A 20,104-nucleotide genomic window follows, 5' to 3' on the forward strand; every position below is an offset into this window, starting at 1 on the left:
ATATGTGTTCATGGTACACATGGAATCCTTGTCTGAGATTGAGTGTAGAAAGCGTTTTTAAAAAATGAAGAAATAAAATAAGTAGCTACAGTCTACACTCTCAAATAAAACAAAATATTATAATAAAATGAAAGAATGGAAGTCAAGAATTGAGTTGAAGAAAATACCTATCATGACAAACAAAACTAATAAACATAATTCTGTAGTAGAAACCCCCATTTCATGACCGTAATTCAAACCCTTCTCCTCCAAAAATTTTCGATTCCTATGTTAAACAAAACTTTGTTGGTAATCCAAATTATTACCGACCTAAAAATACTTAACCGACTTACAATCGAACTTCGGAAGTGATCCAAAAAAACAAGCCAATAAAACCAGCCATCGCTCTTCCGCTATTAGTACCCTTTCACGCACACAGACACAAGTTTGAGTGTTCATACACGTCGCCGGAACGTCTGTCACCGACACTTGAAGTGAAAAACAAATAAATTTTCGTGTGCCATTTATTTTGCCACTCGAAAAGTGATGCATAAAATCTTTTTATGGGCTATATAGGTAAAAGATATCCGTAACCTTTTACCATATATTTTTATTTTCACAATATTAATGTAGCAGATGTGCCACTTCAAACCAGAACACAGCCAGTTCCAGCTTAGTCCTCAGGGGCAACGGCGCATCTGTGGCCGAACTCAGGTAGGAATATCTAATCCTATCTGGGATTGATTACAGATGTCCATGGGTGGCAGTAGCCACTTATCATCAGGTGGACTGCATGCTCGTCTGCTACTCCATATTATAAAAAAAAAAAAAAAGGCGGTAGCGGCTTCAACCCACAAAGAGTTCAACCACCACAAAGTACGAAAAACCAATACGAACCGATACGCCGTATCGAAAATTTACTTTTAGTTATTGGTTCTTGACGTTTCGTAATACGAAGGGCCGAAAGCAATCACACGTGTGATTTCTCAGGGACAGTCACGAACGAAGGGACACTCTCACGATTGGGTTGTAATTCAATAAATGATGCCTATTTATTTTACAGAGTTGCGTAGGTTGCTTGATGTTATATGTATGGAGATTTTGTGGAATTGGAGTAGCAAGGGAGCTTTCAACACATTCAGAAAGTTTGATAAAACCATAATCTCATATATACAATTCTCGTGTCACAATGTTAGTTACCGTACTCCTCCGAAACGGCTTTACTGATTTTCACAAAATTTTATATTCATATTCAGTAGGTCTGAGAATCGGCTACTATCTATTTTTATTTATTTTTACCTAAGTAATAAGTAATAAAGGTTGTTCACCGTTTTTTTTATTTACATGGCAACGCAACATTTGCCGGGTCACCTAGTTATCTATATGAAGTGGAAAAACTATTTGTGGTTAGATTCCGGCGGCACTATTACTGCACCGCACCGATTACTGCCTAATAACAGCAGTGTTTATTAAGTTTAAAGTTAACATATTTTTAAGAGGCATTCCAGTTTAATCCTGAGGGGTAGTGGCGCATCTGTTACCAACCTCTTGCAGTATGTAATATAATCTTATTTGGGATTTATTATTGATGCCCATGTGCGCCGGAAGTCACAATCAGATGGATTGCATACTCGTCTGCTACTCCTATATTAAAAAAAATTTTTGAAGGCACGGACCGTGTCTTTGTGACTATGTTAATAGAATCACAAAATCAGTAATTCAAAGTTATGTGCGTATTAGAAATTAATGATTGACTTCGTTGACGGTGACGAAATTTACACGCTTAAGAATTCTTTTCAAATAAATAATAGTTAAAAAAACTAAAAAATACGCTTTTATAAAAAAATCGACCAAAAAATGAAAAATAAATAAAAGTTTAAAAAAACTAGAAAAATACACTTTTTATAGAATATTCAACTAAAAAATAGAAAATAATGTTTTTAAAATTTGAATTAAGAATAGTGTAAATAAGATAAAAATATTTTTTATTGTAAAAAAAAGCGTGGGGTGCATGGTGTCAATAGTTATAAATATTTTATTGATAGATATTAAGTAGAAGGATTATCATTTTGATAATATCTTAAAAAGCACCTTTTTTTATTGGTCTTAACGCAGACCTTCCGGGTCTCAGGAAAACAAAAATCGCTGATCCTGATTATCCTAGTAAGGATAATGGGTCAGAATGTTTAAAATATTGAATTGTCATCGGTCCTTAATAAGTATGCCAAATTTCAAGTTAATCCGACGTTTTGAAGGGGGTTAAAATCATGTTCAAAGATTCCGTTACATACTAACATACTAACATACCAACATACCAACATACCAACATACATACGTCTGAAGCTAATAAAAGCGTATTAAAAAGTTCTGAAAGATAATAAGTGGAGTCACACTTGGCCAGCACGGTAGACCTAAATCCATTTTACTTTGAGAGGAGACCCGTGCCTAGCAGTGGAAGAGTAATGGATTGACGATGGAACCTGTAAATTTTATGTGAAATACAAATGTTAAAAAACAAATGGCAAACATATGAATGTTCCACACAATTTTCTTCAGGCTAATGGAAGGTCAAATAATGTCCAAAACAATGACAACAGTCCTGAACAGGAACTCAAATATCAATTTGTCTCACCGATTATTTGATACTGACATTCAAGTATCAAATTAAATTGTATGGGGCCGTGCGTTAATTACGTGATTTTGACAATTTTTCGACCCCCCTCCCCACCTACTCCCTGTGAGATTCGTGAGATTTCTCGAGCCCCTCCACCCCTAATCTTTACGCTTTCAATATACGTATTTTTTGTTAAGCAAAGCTCTGCTTAATACGTTAGTATAAGAACACAGCAACACGTGATATATGTATTCAAATAGGACATTAGTCGTCTACCTATTACTGTCCCACTGCTGGGCACGGATCTCCTCTCAGGATGAGAAGAATTAGGCCATAGTCCACCGCGCTAGCAAAGTGCGTATTGGTCGACTTCACAGATATATTTTTTTTATAAATCTCTCAAGCATGCAGGGTTCTTCACGATGTTTTTCTTCACCGTTAAAACAATTGGGGATTAATTTCTAATACGTACATAACTTTGAAAAAACAGAGGTTTGTGCCTGGAGCTCGTTCCATCCGTTCGAGAGGCCGAGTTTCAACCATTATCCCATTATCCCTGCTTCTATATAAATATAACATATGATATATGTGAATCACGCACTATGCTTAAAGTGGAAATGGGCAGGACACATAGCCCGCATGACGGAAGATAGATGGACTAAGCGGGTTACAATTTGGAAAGGTCCGGTCAAAAGAAGAGGAAGGGGTCGCCCTGCAGAACGCTGGACAGATGAGATAAGGAAAATAGCGGGCACAGACTGGATAGAGAAAGGGAAAGATAGAGGAAAATGGGGACGTCTGGAGGAGGCCTATACCCGCAAAGGGGCTTTAACTTAATTATTTTATTTCTCGTTTTTATTACTAAACTTTTATTATATGTATCTAGGTTAGGTTAAAGATAAATAAAAGGCTTATTATTATTATATGTGAATCGAAATACGATATTATTGATGTAATATCAAACATTTTATCAGCAAGTGCAACGTGACAACCATCAATTTGTATCACCAACCCAACATTTAGGTCAAATACTTCGCACTTCGTTCCGTCTGCATTGTTTAATTAAGACGACGATGATATCATCCCAAAAACAGCTTCTATGATACGAGTTTTATTATCTTTGTTAAGTAGACTTTATTATAGAAATAAGGAAGTTGAAAATTCTTTTATGTGTATTAGTTATAAATCTTAACCAATTTTTCTTATCGGAATTATATAATTGTTAATTTTTAATAAATTTTTGCTAATTGGCATAAAATATTTAATGTGTAAATGTTTTTTTTATACTAAAATCGTTATTTGTAGCTACACTTATTTTAATTATAGGATTTAGTATTCATGGACTAGATTATTTTAGAAGTGTATGGATTAATAGAAAATCCATGTTAGATGTTTTTAAACCAACTATTAAAAAAATAGCTGCTGTAATATGACCAACTCAACGTAGTTTCCGAAACGTGAAACTCTTTTTAGCCTCTAGCGATCTCCAATCAAACTTCCAACTGCATCAGAACTTGCTTAACTTTGTAGAGATTAGTTACAGTCTAAAGCTACGTCTGTTTTTATTACAACCCAAATCGTTAAGAACCCTCTTATAATCGTTTTAATAATTAATAATGAGGACACGTGGCCTGATCAAAAATTCGTAAGACGGTAAAGCAAACTACTAAACTCAAGATGTCATCCGGTGTCAACATAGAAAAAATATGTCAATGGGTGTCAGTTTCATTTTTTATTTATTATATTCTATTATTCAGATAGTTTTCGAAAGTTATCACTTCTGCCGACACTCCCTGACTGCAACTCGTTGATATTTTATTTCTTTATATGTCTGCTATCTATAAAGACAGGTATTAGATCAATACTAATTGCAACTGCAGAATTCCAGAAACTCGTTACAGGAACATTATCTGATAAGTAATTTACAGGATTGACTATATTGGTTTAATTGAGATGATTATTATCCCGGTACAAAGATCACACGTGTTTCCCTTTACAATTAGCTAGTTCATTAGTACATACAACATAAGTACATATATCTTCTTCTTATATGCAATAATGATTCGATAAATGAATGTTATGTATAAACCTTTAATTTCCAATTTCGTTCTTTATTTTTTTTATATAATATAGGAGTAGCAGACGAGCATACAGTCCACCTGATGGTTAGTGGCAATTGCCGCCCATGGACATCTGTAATCAACCTCACATAGGATTAGATATTTCTACCTGAGGTCGGCCACAGATGCGCCGCTACCCCTGAGGACTAAACTGGAACGCCTCGGAAAAGTCTGTCTCCCTTCAAATCGGTACACAGTAGCGCCTAACACTGCTGTTATTAGGTAGAAATAGGTGTGGCGGTGGTACCGCTGGAGTCGAACCACAAAGGGTTCTACCACCTTCATAAAAGGTTCTACCACCTTCACAAAGGGTTCTACCACCTTCAATTGTATTTTTTATATTCATATTTTTTATATTAATTTTGGGTTTTAATATATTTACTCAATATATTCCTAATTAATTTATGTATAAGTGTTAGTGTATAGTAGCTGATGTCATTTCTCCATGAATAAGTTGAAGTTTATGAATTTCTGTGAGTTTTCCTTCCTCGCATCTGTAATTATATTGGTGCAAATCTGGCATGAAAGAGTTCTTGCGTTTTTATAACAGAATGTGGATACCGACTGACTTATGAGGGGACTATCTTAGTCCTCAAGAGTGCCAACGCTTCTATGATTGGCTTCAGGTAGAACCCCTGTTTTATATGGACTTGGTTACAGATTTCCCTAGACCACTGTGATCATCATCATTACCCATTATTGTCCCACTGCTGTGCATGGGTTTCCTCTCAAAATGAAAAGGATTACGCCGTAGTCCACCGCGCTGGCCAAGTGCGTATTGGTAGACTTCACATACCTTTGGAAACATTTTTTCACTGTGCTCATTTACTATTACCTAAATGAATGTCTTACATTTAAAAGCACATTTAATGTAACACTTAGTGTAAAAAAATAATTTTACCAAACGTCGTATTATCTTCCCCTTAAACAGCTAAATCATTACGAATGGCTATTACGTATATATGATTTCGACATTGAACTAGAAATACTTAACAATTAACTCTTTAAACAACTAGACGCCAGTCGGTTCGGAGCTTTCGTACAAATAACGTCCTTCGGAACTAAACAAAGCTTTTGATAAAAGTTTAAAGTTTTAGCGTGTGTTTTTGATAAAAAATATTTCGAAAAGTAAATTTACATATTTAAATTTCTCATAAACAAAAAATAAATTGGAAGTAAATTTTATATTTTTAATACGGAGTGCGCCAAGGAATAACTTTTGAACCAATCCTTTAATTATCTTTTAAAATGGTGCATAAAATAAGTAATGTTTTAATTTCATGGATACTACTGCAGTTTGTATTAGTGTTGTGTAAAGAAGTGAATGAAAGTGAACGAGCGGTTCGCGCTGCATTCATTCAAAGGTTATTGAATAAACAAAAGTTTATGGAAGGCAAAATTAAATTGGCGGGCGGTGCCACGAAGTTTGAAGGTAAAGTAAAATCAAGTATTAATTAGGTATCACAATTTGATGGCAGTTTCATTCATTTAATTAATTAGTGTATGTTCGTAGTTTTTGAGATCGTTGTGCGTGGTATAAAATATGTCATGTCAATTAGTAAAGTTTTATATTTTAATGACATTGAAATATGAAGTTTGTAACAAGATTTTTTTATGCGATGTATGGAATAATTATCTTATATATAAAATTCTCGTGTCACAATGTTAGTTACCGTACTCCTCCAAAACGGCTTTACCGATTTTCACCAAATTTTAAATGCATATTCAGTAGGTCTGAGAATTGTCTACTATTTTTTATACCCCTAAGTGATAAGGGTTGTTCACCCTTAACATTTTTCTATTTATATGGCAACACAACGTTTGCCGGGTCAGCTAGTGAGGATATAAAAATGAGATGAATACTGACCATGGCCTTAATTTATAGGCCTTAATTTTTAGGTTTTTTTTTCTATAAAATTGAAGTGGCAAAAGAACTTGTAGTCCACCTGATGGTAAATGGTCTAATCCATTGACATTTGTTACCAGTTCCATATAGAACTGAAGTTCTACCAGATCCGTTACCACTCCTGAGGACTAATGGTCGCCTCATATGACAGCCAGTTATAACCCAAGCATATCCAAACTATTAAGCTAATCTCACAAATATCCTGAATCGCATAAAATTCGAACTATTTTATTATTGCTGCCAAATGTTCATGTGAAATCGCCAATGATTATTATCATCGTTATATCGTTGGCTCTTAAAATGACAAAGATACTTAACTAAGAGTTGACATATAATAATATGATAAAATTATATTGAGCCTAACATTTTATGTGCAAAATTAGAAATAACGATCTCATTGAGAAATAATTGGAAAGCACTACACCTTATATTCAAGTACTTGGGTACATTTAGTAAAATATGATGTTTTAAATAAAATAAAAGCAGTAAACGATGTACTTAGCGTGGTGGTAAGTGGCTACTGTCGCCTACGTAGTCAACTCATATATAACTCAAAGGTGACTGACTGACATAGTGATTTATCAAAGCACAGCCCAAACCACTGGACGGATCGGGCTGAAATTTGGCAGGCAGGTAGATGTTATGACGTAGGCATCCGCTAAGAAAGGATTTTAATCAATTCTACCCCCAAGGGGATAAAATAGGGGATGAAAACATTACTTCGTAACGCGAGCGAAGCCGCGGGCAAATGCTCGTACGCATATAACTTTGAAAACACAGAGATGCGTGCCTGGAATTTGAACTTCTTACCCCCCCGATTGAAAAGACGAGTTTCAACCACTAGGCTATAACTATTTTTTGTAATAAAATGTAACACATATTAAATTTTAGGAAACGTGTACATTTACCATGCTGGTCGATGGGGCGCTATATGTGACGACTCCTGGGATACCGCTGCCGCTCAGGTGGTGTGCAGGGTCTTCAATAGAACTGGAATTGCTACTCATGGAGGACAGTTTGGAGAAGCTAATGGTAAGTTTATACTTCACCAGGTATTGGAAGGAGAGTAGGTTAGTATAACTTTTAGTTGAGATGTTACATCTCACCGCTAATCCTATCTATTTCTTATATCATCTATTTCTTAGGACGTAATAAGCTTAGTCAGAAGAAAATGTCTTGTGGAATATTTTTTACTCGTGTACGTGAAATGGGCATCACAATTGATTTTGAATTAAGTTAGAACTCTAAAGTTATTAATAATTTCAAATTATTTATTCTGAACACAATTTTGTTTACTAAGATTGTACTCATGTTTGGATAATTTACGTGGGGAAAAAATTTGATACCTTTTACTAATTCTTTCGTGATTTAGCGGTCACTCAAATTATATTGTGTAGCCAAAAAAAAAATATCATATGTTATAAATTACCTCTGAGTAAATTTAAAAATCGGTCCTAGGATCTTCGAAATTGATAATAGTAACCATATTGTTTCAGCCAAATACTGGATGGATGACGTGGTTTGCGAAGGTGATGAAACCAAGCTCACTGAATGCATCTTCACTGGATGGGGAGCATCTGACTGTGAAGCAAGCGAAGCTGCCGGCGTCAGATGTGTAGAAACGACTGATGAAACGTATCTTGCCGATTCTTCATCCAAACGGAAACCTTTGAAACATTTGCACGAAGTACTGAACCCTAGGACGGCGAGTTTGAGATTGGTTGGAGGGAGAAGTACTAATGAAGGTAGAGTCGAGGTTAGTATTGAATGAAAGCAAAAGTTTCCCGTCCTACCAGAAAGTATTAATGTGAAAAAAATAATAATAGTAATAACAATAAAATAGAAAGTAAAAGATATTTTGTAACTAATAAGCAATAAGTAATTCCTAATTTTACTACCAAAATCACTGTGAAGATTTTTTTTGACCAAAATTTATAAGACAAAATCCATTTATATTTTTATAAGGATCACTTTACCACAAAAGTATTTATTAAGTGAAGTCAAACGGGTATAATTTATTATTGTAAAATAATTAGAGGCACAAAAGGTATTCCTGGGGTATGGTCGATAAAGAAATGAACATAGTATGGTATTTTGTAGATTTATCACAAAGGCATATGGGGCAGCATCTGTCCAGATGGATGGACCCTCTACGAAGCAGCAGCTGTTTGCAAACATCTGGCTTTAGGGTTCGCGGAGCAGGCCATCCAAACTGACTACTTCGGGAGCTCCAAGATCGTGCTGAGCGGAGTACGGTGTGAAGGAAATGAGACCAATCTCTTCATGTGCAAGCATAGGGAGTTTGGGGATGTCGTGTGTCCTGGGGAAGTTGGTAAGAATATAGTTGTTTCTTTTTAAAGACTTTATTTTTCTTATATGTTGGTTTTTCTTTATTAATCATTGAATACTTAAAAAAAATCCCAAGAATACCGTTTTCCTGTATGTTCTTTACCCCCTTTAACCCGCTTTTCTCTATTTTGAATTTTTAGTATTTGTTACTTAATAGTTCATTAAATAATTATAAAAATGCCGAAAAATACCGGTTTCTTGTACAGGGTTCCCTCTTTTCTCTGATTTTTTTTTTACTTTTAGTATTTATTGTTATAGCGCCCTTAGCAATACATACTGAAAATTTTCAAGTATCTATCTATTACGATTCAAGAAATAAAGCCGTGTGATAGACAGATAGACAGACAGAGAGCGGAAGTTTTGCAGCAGGATTCAATTTTTTGCGCTTTGAGTACGGAACTCTCATACGATTTTACAAAAAATATCTCTCATTTACAGGCATCTCGTAGGTATTAAGTGTAAACTTGGATTTGAAATATAAATCCTGAATAAATTTGCACGATACCCTAAGGGACTTTAAATCTAGCTTTGCCTATATGAAATAGGCTAGGCTTAAAAGATTTTAGCGAGAGATATAAAATATTTGCACTGAAATATTTTTTGCTCAAATGAAATATATTTTAATATTACTTACTACTGAAATAATTTAATATTAGACGATTTTTTAAAATATATAGTTGTGTTTTTTTACATTGTTGTAATAGCAAACAAACATGCAGTACACGTGAATTAGTGTTCACTGCCACCCATGGATATATATAATCATACCACACATGACAGAGGTACTACTTGTGGTAGAACCCTTTGTTTTAGACCCCTTTCTACCTAATAACAGCAGTGTTAGGCGCTGCTGTGTTCCGGTTTGAAGGGTGTGGGAGACAGACATGTTTTTTCGAGGCGTTCCAGCTTAGTCCTCAGGGGTAGCGGCGCATGCTGTGGCCAACCTCAGGCAGGAATATCTAATCCTATCTAGGGTTGATTACAAATGTCCATGGGCGACAGTAGTCACTTACGTTCAGGTGGACTGCATGCTCGTCTTCTACTCCTATCGATCACAGATGTATGACCCCTGAGGACTAAGATAGTCACCTCATATGCAAGTCAACTGAAAGCCACTCTTCTTCTTCTTCTTCTTCCACCGAAACGCAGAACTGGTTTACGCTAAATGCGTGTGGCGGTGGTACCTATCGGTCAGAACATACTGACTCCATCACCTTTCAAAATTGTTTCGTGGAGAAACCCTTTATGGGTTCCTCTGCTGCATAGGCAGTGAAGAGGATATGCCGGACTCTTATCGACTAAAACCCCACGGTGTTCCTCTAAACACCCTCAGTCGGGACCACGGGTATGCTAATAGCACTCGTCTGGTCAGGCGATAGTACCCCTAAAGTCAAATTGCAAAGGGTTCCAATGTACAGACAGTAAAAATACTAAGTTAATGTTAAAGATTGTTCAAATACATTCGTATAGAATCCTAATAAATTATACAGATAGAATCTACCACTACAAGTTGGGGTAGTAACTTACCGATTTTATTACCAAGGGCTTCGGAATTATCAAGCCCTTAAAGGCAATGAATCTACGGTTTACTTAAATTTTGTTAGGAGTACCTTAAACCTTTTCAACGTTGATAGATATTTAAGTGCTCCAAACTTTTGTGATTTAATTCTTTTTTGTTGAAATATAATCGTATGTATTATCTAAAGGTCATTCAAATATTACGCAAGGAGAATTTTAGTATTATTTTATAATAGATGTATTGGAAAGCAAATGAGCATACTGTGCATCTGATGGCAAGCTATTGCCGCCCATGGACATCTGTAATCAACACAAGATAGGATTAGATATTCCTTCCTAAGGTCCTCAGAGGTCCTCGGAAAAGTATGTCTCCCTTATTTTGTAACAACCCCGGCAGCCCTCTTTTAGTCGCCTCTTACGACAGGCTAGGGATTCCGTCGCCCTATTCCAGTCCCAGAACTACAGGGACAATGTCTCCCTTATCACACCCTTCCAAACAGAACACAGCAGCGCTTAATACAGCTGTCATGAGGCCGAAGTAGGTGGGGCGGGGGTGCCACCAAAACAAACGGGGTCCAAAGGGTCCTAGCACCTCTAAAAAACACCTGTATTCCAGGTCATGTAGCAGCAGTAGTGTGTACCCAGCAGCTGGCAGATCTCCTCCTGGACACGAATGTAATAGAGCGGACCTCACACCTGCAAGACGTACCCATGTTCCACCTGCAATGTGCTATGGAGGAGAACTGCTTGAGCAAGTCCGCTTATGAAGTAAGTTGCTTCCAGATGCTCAATTGACCACCCGCGTGGGGGAGTGGTGACCAAATCAGGCTGATGCGAGAAGGATTTCCGGGTTCAATCCTCGCCCAGACAAATATCTGAACAATTTAAATATTTGATCTGAACCTGGGTGTTTATGTATCCCTCATTGTGTTCATTACACCCATGACACGGGGAATCCTACTCAAGGGCTATGAGTGCAGAAATCGTTCAATGCTATTATATCAGGTAAGCTGCTGTTCATTTCGATTTGGAAATCAATAAATATATATATGTATATATAACTTACTTCACAAATCAATTATATGAATCCTATGAGGCCCATTATAACAAACAAAACACATTTTAATAATAAAAAGGCATCCTCAGCTTTCAACATTTCCTCACTTATACTACACATAAATAAAGCCCCAATCGGCATTGAACGGTTGAAATCGATTCGTAGAATTTCGACGGATAACCGGCTTACCTACACCTGGATCAGGCGTTTCCGAATGAATAAACGTATAACGCTTAATCGCTTGAAGAGTAATATTTAATCCTACCTTTAGGGTTGCCATGCACATGTTCTAAAATTTAATTGTGATTTATTCAAAAAGAATTCATATAGAACTCTTTGAAAAACAATCTACCACCATTTCAGAATGTGTTTCGTTAGAGAGAAAAAGTGGCGCAAGAAACTAAAAAAAACACTTCTTTGACAAACCAGGAAAGTTGTAATAAGTATCAAGATGTTTATATTTAAAACAGAGATTAATAAAGGGAATTTAAAATAAACAAATTTCGATTTTTGGTAGGCCAAACACTGAAAACATGAAAGCTAACAAAACACAGATTAATAAAAAAAATCGGGACTCAAAAGTAAGTACACCATAAAAAGCTTGACATATCCTGGGAAAACGAAACAGTTGGCAACCCTACCTATATTAATACTGTTTCGAAATTTCACACAATATCTCATACCTTTATTGGAGGTGTCATTGTAAAGTTCTGGATATTTTGATATTTCCGTAGATGTTTTAAACAATATTTTGGATACTTATAGCCTACCATTAATGCCCTAGTGCTGGGAAAATTAAAATAAGTACCATTTATTCAAAATTCCAACCCCGTATCCATTAAACGTAAATTTTGCAAACACATTTGATTTGACAATGCATCATTAGCTTATTAATGTATCCTAAATTCAAAATGGCGGAGAAGGGAACACAAAATGGCGGATCCGATATACGTATAATATGTTATTTTTATGTCATTATACGTGTATTAAATGAAATAGTTGTAGAGAAAATACCAAATAGGTTATTTTTAACTTTTTAAAATATTTATTTCAGATACAGAAAACCAACACGAACTGGCAATTCGAGACCAGGCGCTTGCTGAGATTCACGGCATCCTCTCTGAACATCGGTAATGCTGAGTTCAGACCTTACTTGCCAAAACATCTCTGGCAATGGCACCTTTGTCACATGTAAGTTTATCTTATATATAAAATTCTCATGTCACAGTGTTAGTTACCGTACTCCTCCGAAACGGCTTTACCGATTTTCACCAAATTTTATATGCATATTCGGTAGGTCTGAGAATCGGCTACTAATCTATTTTTCATACCCCTAAGTGATAAGGGTTGTTCCCTAACCCTTGACATTTTTTTTATATGGCAACACGTTTGCCGGGTCAGCTAGTTATTACTTAAAAAATTGAACATGGCTGCAATTGTTTATGTCCCACTGCTGGGCACACTCTACTCACAAGTGGGAACGGGAATACTCCACCACGCAGCCCCAATACAGAATGTTATTTTTTTACCTCACTGTGGAGGGTAATGTTTTTCGAGCGTAGGTATATTGAAATAGCTATTTTATCCCCTTGAGGGTAGAATTGATCAAAATCCTTTCTTAGCGGATGCCTACGTCATAACATCTACCTGCGTGCCAAATTTCAGTCCGATCCGTCCAGTGGTTTGGGCTGTGCCTTGATAGATCACTATGTCAGTCAGTCATCTTTGAGTTATATATATTTAGATGTATGATTCATTGTTTGGCATTCCCACCAGCACAAACAGCTTAACTTATTTGAACATTTGTAACATGTAGTGATATCATTGGGTTCGTCTCAATTGTGGAAGTATGCTCGTTTGATACTTCAGTAAGATAAAATAGGAAATATCCAGATCGACTTGGTACCAATTCGTAATAAGTCCTGAATGATACTTTTCTTCGACATGTCCGATTTATTGTTACTGTAGTTGACCATACGGGCCTATAGCGATTCTGAATTATACCTACCTAGTATTTTTCCGTAGAAGTTAAAGAATTGACAAAAATAACAAAACCAATATTTGACTTTCGACATTTGATAGGCCAAGTGAAACGGAAATACAACACCACGACAAAAGAAGGACGGTTAGATTGGACGCTATAGGTGTTGTACCATTGACAAAGTTACTAAATAGAGTCCAAACAAATAAAAATAATATTTATGAAAGTGTGTGTGTGTGTGTTTTTTTTATATAATATAGGAGTAACAGACCAGCATGCAGTCCACCTGATGGTAAGTGGCTACTGCCGCCCATGGACATCTGTGATCAACCCCAGATAGGGTTACATATTCCTACTTGAGGTCGGCCACAAATGCGCCGCTACCCCTGAGGACTAAGATGGAACGCGTCGGAAAAGTATGTCTCCCTTACCACACCCTTCAAACCAGAACACGGCAGCGCTTAACACTGCTGTTGTTAGGCAGAAATAGGTGTGGCGGTGGTGCCGCCGGAGTCGAACCACAAAGGGTTCTACCACCTTCAAATATGTATAAAGTAATACGATACAATTATTATATTATATTTCATTCCATTCCATAGATGTGATATATATTTAAATAAATTTAAAATAATATTAAATGTAATAATTATAATTCGTTCAGTACGCAATTATAGGTTTTATTGCTTTTTCCGCACAACTTTATTATACAATATAATAATAATTTTATTGAAAACATTTTTTTCTTCTTAATTACAAAATTCACAGTCCAATATTTATTAATCAGACCTCAAATACAAAGCAAACCTTAGCAATGCTTTACATATTACATTTAGCGCATAAATTAGGAATCTATTGTTTTCATTCTTCCATAGAGCCCTATTGGGAAACGATTTTGGAATTTTCGGTCGAAAGCGATCACACAGGTAATTGTGTTAAATCTGTCGATCCCATACATCTCTTGCGCCTTTTATTTACACAAACATACATACATTAAAGGGTGATAGGAGTCTTTGTCCACCACCGCCTAATCTATTTCTGCCTAATAACAGCAGTGTTAAGCGCTGCTGTTTTCTGGTTTGAATGGTGTGGTAAGGAAGCCGTACTTTTCCAAGGCATTCTAACTTAGTCCGTGATGAAGCGGCGCATCAAGCGGACCTTAGGAATGTGGGAAAGATTACAGATGTGGCAGTAGTCACTTACCATCAGGTGGACTGCATGCTCGTCTAGAGGGTTCTACCACATTTAGATTTACTAAGCCTACCCTTAAAACTACACCTTAAACACTGTTTAAACAGATATAGACCTGTTTAGCATAAAACATGAAGGATTCTAGCACCTACAAAGTATTTTAATTAAATAAACAACAAAAGCTTGTAGGAAACATGAAGTTTATGATTAGTTCAGTTTTCTTTACTGGTTTGTTCGAGACAGTTTTAGATTAGATATTTGATAACAAAGGTCACGTAAATGAAGAATAACCTGAAGTGCGTAAGTAATTTTGTGTTAGATACAAAATATTTTTGGCTCAGACCAAAAAATAAAGATAATACCTTGCAGAACATTGCATTGAAGTAAAACTTACACTTCTCAACGACAAAGTAAACTTCAACAATGTATGTTAGAGAAGCAAAATAACTTACTGTTCGTGGTTACTGCAGCTCATGGATATTTGTCCAACTCCACATGGACTGGGCTCTTCCTAAAACGTCACAGATCCACTGCCACTTACACACACTATGAATTTACAATATTTTAACATAAGGAATACATACATACTCGCGAAACACACTCGATTATTTGCCGCCGAACCAGTTTTGTTTTCGCGCGCTCTGTGTACTAGCGCCCGGAGTTGCGTAAGAGCGGGTAAAACTATAGTTACCTCGTTGTACCCACCAAAGAGAATATAACCACTACGTTTTACTACCCACTTTATGATTTATGGAAGTGCCGTCATATTAGAAAAAAACTGATTGACGAGTAAGTAAAATTCACTTTCTGGAAGTGATTCTGAATTCAAATGTTTCTTTTTTATTTTAGGCATTACCATAGTATGGAGGTGTTCGCAACATTTGATGTCCTGGATGCCAGAGGTAACCGAGTGGCCGAGGGTCATAAGGCCTCCTTCTGTTTAGAAGACAATACCTGCCTCCCGGGAATCGAGAGGAAATACTCTTGCAAGAATTACGGGGACCAAGGTAATGAAATAATTATTATAAAAAAGGAAAATTTAATGTTTTTGTAACAGTATTTTAAAAAAACTCTATATTTCATTTAAATTGCACCGTGTTTCGTGTAATCTTTAAAATCGTAGGCAATTTTCAAAGCTGTACAAAATATGTAGACTTAAAAACTGAATATTAGTTCTCTATTCTCAACTCGTTTTTATAATATAGAAGTAAGAAATGAGTATGCAGTTCACATGCATGATAATGCTCATTGCCATCCATGGACCATTGTAATCAACCTCAAATAAAATAACGCCCCCTCCATAATCTCGCGAGAATCTCGCGACAACGCGAGAAAAGCACGAGAGACGAGAATGTGGAGCCTATACGAAACGGTTTTTTCTCGTGTTCTCGCGAGATTCTCGCGAGAATGTGGAGCGGGCTTAAGAGTTCTCCCTTATCTACATGAGATCGGCCACTAAAGCATTCTTAACCTTGTGGACTAAGTGGGAACGCTTCGGTTAAGTATGCCTTACCATAGAAAGGTATCTCTTAAAACACAAGGTTGTTTGAAGGTGGTAGAACTTTTTGTGATTCGACTCCGGCGGCACCACCGCCACACCTATTTCTACCTAATAACAGCAGTGTTAAATGCTGATGTGTTCTAGTTTGAAGGCTGACTAGGAATGTTACTTTTCTGAGGCGTTCCAGCTTAGTCCTCAGGAATAATGGCACATCTGTGACCGACCTCGGGTAGGAATATCTAGCCCTATCTGGGATTGATTACAGATGTCCATTCTCTATGGGTTGCAGTAGCCACTTATCATCAGGTGGACTGCATGCTCGTCTGCTATTCCTATATTATTATAAAAAAACCTTGAAATCTAAACACAAAGGCGCTTAACGCTATTGTCAGGCAAAACAACCAATTTACATTAAACTTAAAATTATTTCCAGGTGTGTCAGTGAACTGCTCAGATATCTACCAGTACAACATAGACTGCCAGTGGGTGGATGTGACGGACGTGGAGCCCGGGGACTACACGTTCAAGGTGATAAATTGACGCCGATCGCTCTTAAGTGATTCTGTGAAAAATGATGAGGACGGCCTTCGTGGCGTTTTGTTTGAGCTTAGACTAAAAAATTAGACTAAACTCAAATTGGAGTGTACTAGTTTGCGTATTTTTTTTACCCGATAACGAAGAGTAATCTTTTTTGATCGTATTTATGTATATATGTCGCAATCTTTGATATACCCTGCAGCCCGGCTTACCGGATTTAATCATATAGTAAAGTATTGTAAAATTCGTCTTCTTTGTGGGAGAGCTAAAAGATTAGGTTGTATTTTTTGAACAGTCGGGTTTTCATTATAAAAGCTATTGCTAGTTCGATGTAAGTACCTAGAAGTAATAATAAGGAGCGTTCCGGACAAATAATCTTGAACATTGTTGTACTATTGTACACTTTACTTGTACACTTAGAAACAAGAAATGACATTATTGTGCCTTCAAGTGAGTAAATGTATTTTCATATAAGAAGTGCAAGTTACAACATTCACGAAATTTATCATGACACTCAAAGAAATTCTAGTGCGCATTGTGCTTCAATGAAATATTCCATATGGCGTTGTATTTTTATTTGGTCTGAGGTTTCAAGACTGGATATTGATTTTTCCGGTGTTACAAGATCGTGTGAAGTATTTGATTAAGAGATAATTTCCCAGTAGAACAGCTTACAGGATTGGCTGTGATCTGGATTGAGATTGTTATTTTGTTCAGGATTGAGTGATTACTTTCAAATAAAAAATTGACGTGGAAAAAAAAAAGGAACCACTCTTACTGCTGCCCTTACAACTTTAATAAAGCCTAATATGAGTGGCCTGTGGGAAGTCAGCTTTAGCAAAGTCAGATTAGTCCATAGTCCACCGCGCTGGTCAAGTGCGAATTGGTAGACTTTTGTGAACCTTTGATTTTTTTTAAAGATCTCTCAGGTATGCAGGTTTCTTCACGACCTTTTCCCTCACCGTTAAAGAAAGTGATACTAAGTTGTAACACGTACATAATTTAAAAATCAGAGGAATTCGAACCTCGGACCCCCCGATCGGGAGGCCGTGTTTCAACTACTAAACTATCACTGCTTTCACCATTTATGACACCATTCAAATCAGACCACAACACTTAAGCTGCTATAAGACAGAAATAGATATGGTGGTGTTACCTCCATAATCAAATGCTTAATACTTTCAGGTGGCAGTGAATCCTCATGCCAGAGTGGCAGAGCAGACCTTTCATAACAACGCAGCCTCCTGTACTCTTCGCTTGACGGATTCCTACGCCGCTGTCTACGGTTGCATGTTAATACGACCATAAGTTATGTAAATTTGATGTTATGTTTGTTTAATCGCTAAAAACCGTGAACTAGACTAGTAAATTTTAAGAAATTGATACTGCCTTATTGATCTAATTAATTTGTAATGTGTTCCTTGTTTTTATTATTATCTTTTTTAAACTGCCATCACCAAATAGTGCAATACAATATTTTGTGCATTCCATTTTAAGTACCTGCATATATGTGTTCCGTTTTTGGGTGTAACATACCCATATTAATAATCGACCTGTCCAAATTTTTGCTAATTAAAGATCGACATTTGTCAATATTTGTCTGCTTTAAATTGAAAATGGTAAAAATAAGATACATTTATCCATATATTGGATCAAGTATATTGAATGATAAATGCTTCGATCCAATATATTTAATCGAAGCATTTTTCATTATTAATGGGCGTTTAAAATTCTAAATATAAAACTTAAAAGCAGATCCAACTTAACCCTGCTCTAAAAACATTTGCGTGTCATAATTTCAATTTTAATCCGCTCATAATTTTTTTCATCGCGTGCCGAAATTTAGGCACATTTTTAAAAGACCGCCATTTTCTGCTAAAAATCTCGTGTTTCGGCCATTTCTGCACGAATGTCACGTCTCTCGAGACATTTTCGGGTTCGTTGAGTCAGCGTCAATTCTTCATGTGTCAAAAAACAAATTAACTTTCGTGTAAAAATATTAACACTTAAATTAAAAGTGAGAAATGTGCAACGTCGTATTAGAAATATTTGAAAAAATCATATTTGCTAATAATAATTGTTCATTCTGTTGTATGGTAAGTAAAATGTTTTTTTTATAATCTTGTTTAATAATAAATTGTTTAAATAGAAGTTTCGTTTTATTTTATTTCTCAGTCATAAACTTAGGTATTTATGTAACCAGACTTTTATGCAGACGGTACTCGATTCGATCCCAACTGCAGACGACTAAATGTTGAATTTATGTGTCCCTTACATGTATATATAACTCGTTTGTCTGTGAATCTTGTCATAAGTGTATCTACTGTCGCACATGGCTGTTTCGGTGAGTATCTGAACAGGATACAGAGGGAAGAGACGGCCCAGTGCCATCATTGCGGGCACCACGAGGATTCCGCACAGCACACGCTGCAGTACTGCCCAGCGTGGGAGTCTCAGCGGCGGATCCTCGTGTCAAAAGTGGGACTGGACCTGTCTCCAGCGGCCATTGTTGGGGCGATGGTTTAGCGCAGCGAAGCCTGGGAAGGCATGATCACCTTCATAGTCATGTCCGCGAAGGAAGACGCCGAGCGAGTTAGGGAGCACGCTAAACACGCTCGGAGGAGGAGTCGCCGCGGGCGTAGAAAACGCCCACCGGCGCGGTGTCCCTGTAGTTCCGGGACCAGAATAACGATATCCCCTGCCTGTCGTAAGAGGCGACTAAAAGGGGCTTCCGGGGTTGCGGGCGGCAAGAGTGAGAGCTCGAACCGCCCGGCCAGCAACCCCGGGAAGGACGGCGGTATGTGTGGTCGCATACCGTCGTGCCCACCAGACGGTGTGGCGAGCGTCAAGCTCACCTGGGCAGAGCCCGATGGGGCAACGCGCTAAGAGCACTCCGGTTGCGTTCCTTTGGAGATCCCGGAGCCCTCTACGCAGCGCCGAGGACGGCCACCGGGGGGGTTTTAGTGCGGTAAGAATCCCACATAACCTCGTGTCGCTCCCACGGCATAGGATACCTTTTGAAGGTTTCCCCCTCGTAACCAAAAAAAAAAAAAGTGTATCTACTGTAGTGTGTATGAACTATCCCACTACTTGTTTACATTACAACATTACTTGTTTACATTACGACATTACAACACCAGAGGAGTCGCCAATGCATCGCCGGCTTTGTATGAGAGCTTTTTTTGCACCTTTTTTGAAGAGCCCCATGTCCCAGCGCTCCGGGAACTCCTCAGGAGGAAAATCATTCCACATCTTACACGTTCTCGACAAGAACGTCCGTGCAAACCGAATCGTGGAGGACCGCCACGGGTCCAGTTGATGTGGATGGAACTTCATCCTTCGGCGACTGGTGCG

At 37.2% G+C, this 20,104-nt stretch overlaps 1 protein-coding gene across 1 annotated transcript; it reads left to right on the plus strand.

Moving 5' to 3' along the window:
* The first annotated feature begins 5,805 nt into the window (after positions 1-5,805).
* On the plus strand, positions 5,806-18,825 carry Loxl2 (Lysyl oxidase-like 2). The gene is made up of 9 exons (XM_073076572.1): positions 5,806-6,145; positions 7,511-7,651; positions 8,116-8,375; positions 8,720-8,951; positions 11,103-11,254; positions 12,598-12,734; positions 15,562-15,719; positions 16,647-16,741; positions 17,936-18,825. Exons 1-9 carry the CDS (start codon positions 5,962-5,964, stop codon positions 18,056-18,058), a joined length of 1,482 nt encoding a protein of 493 aa, XP_072932673.1. The 5' UTR covers positions 5,806-5,961; the 3' UTR covers positions 18,059-18,825.
* Positions 18,826-20,104: the final 1,279 nt, after the last annotated feature.

This window comes from Epargyreus clarus, unplaced genomic scaffold, assembly GCF_041222505.1.
Source record: "Epargyreus clarus isolate Ecla_fem2 unplaced genomic scaffold, WU_Ecla_fem_2.2 ptg000002l, whole genome shotgun sequence".
In the NCBI taxonomy this organism is placed as follows: domain Eukaryota; kingdom Metazoa; phylum Arthropoda; class Insecta; order Lepidoptera; family Hesperiidae; genus Epargyreus; species Epargyreus clarus.

Coding starts and splice junctions, on each gene's coding strand:
- Loxl2 (XM_073076572.1), top strand. CDS start 5,962: ATGGTGCATAAAATAAGTAATGTTTTAATTTCATGGATACTACTGCAG. Junction 11,255..12,597: donor TGAGCAAGTCCGCTTATGAA/GTAAGTTGCTTC, acceptor TATTTATTTCAG/ATACAGAAAACCAACACGAA. Junction 12,735..15,561: donor CAATGGCACCTTTGTCACAT/GTAAGTTTATCT, acceptor TTTTTATTTTAG/GCATTACCATAGTATGGAGG.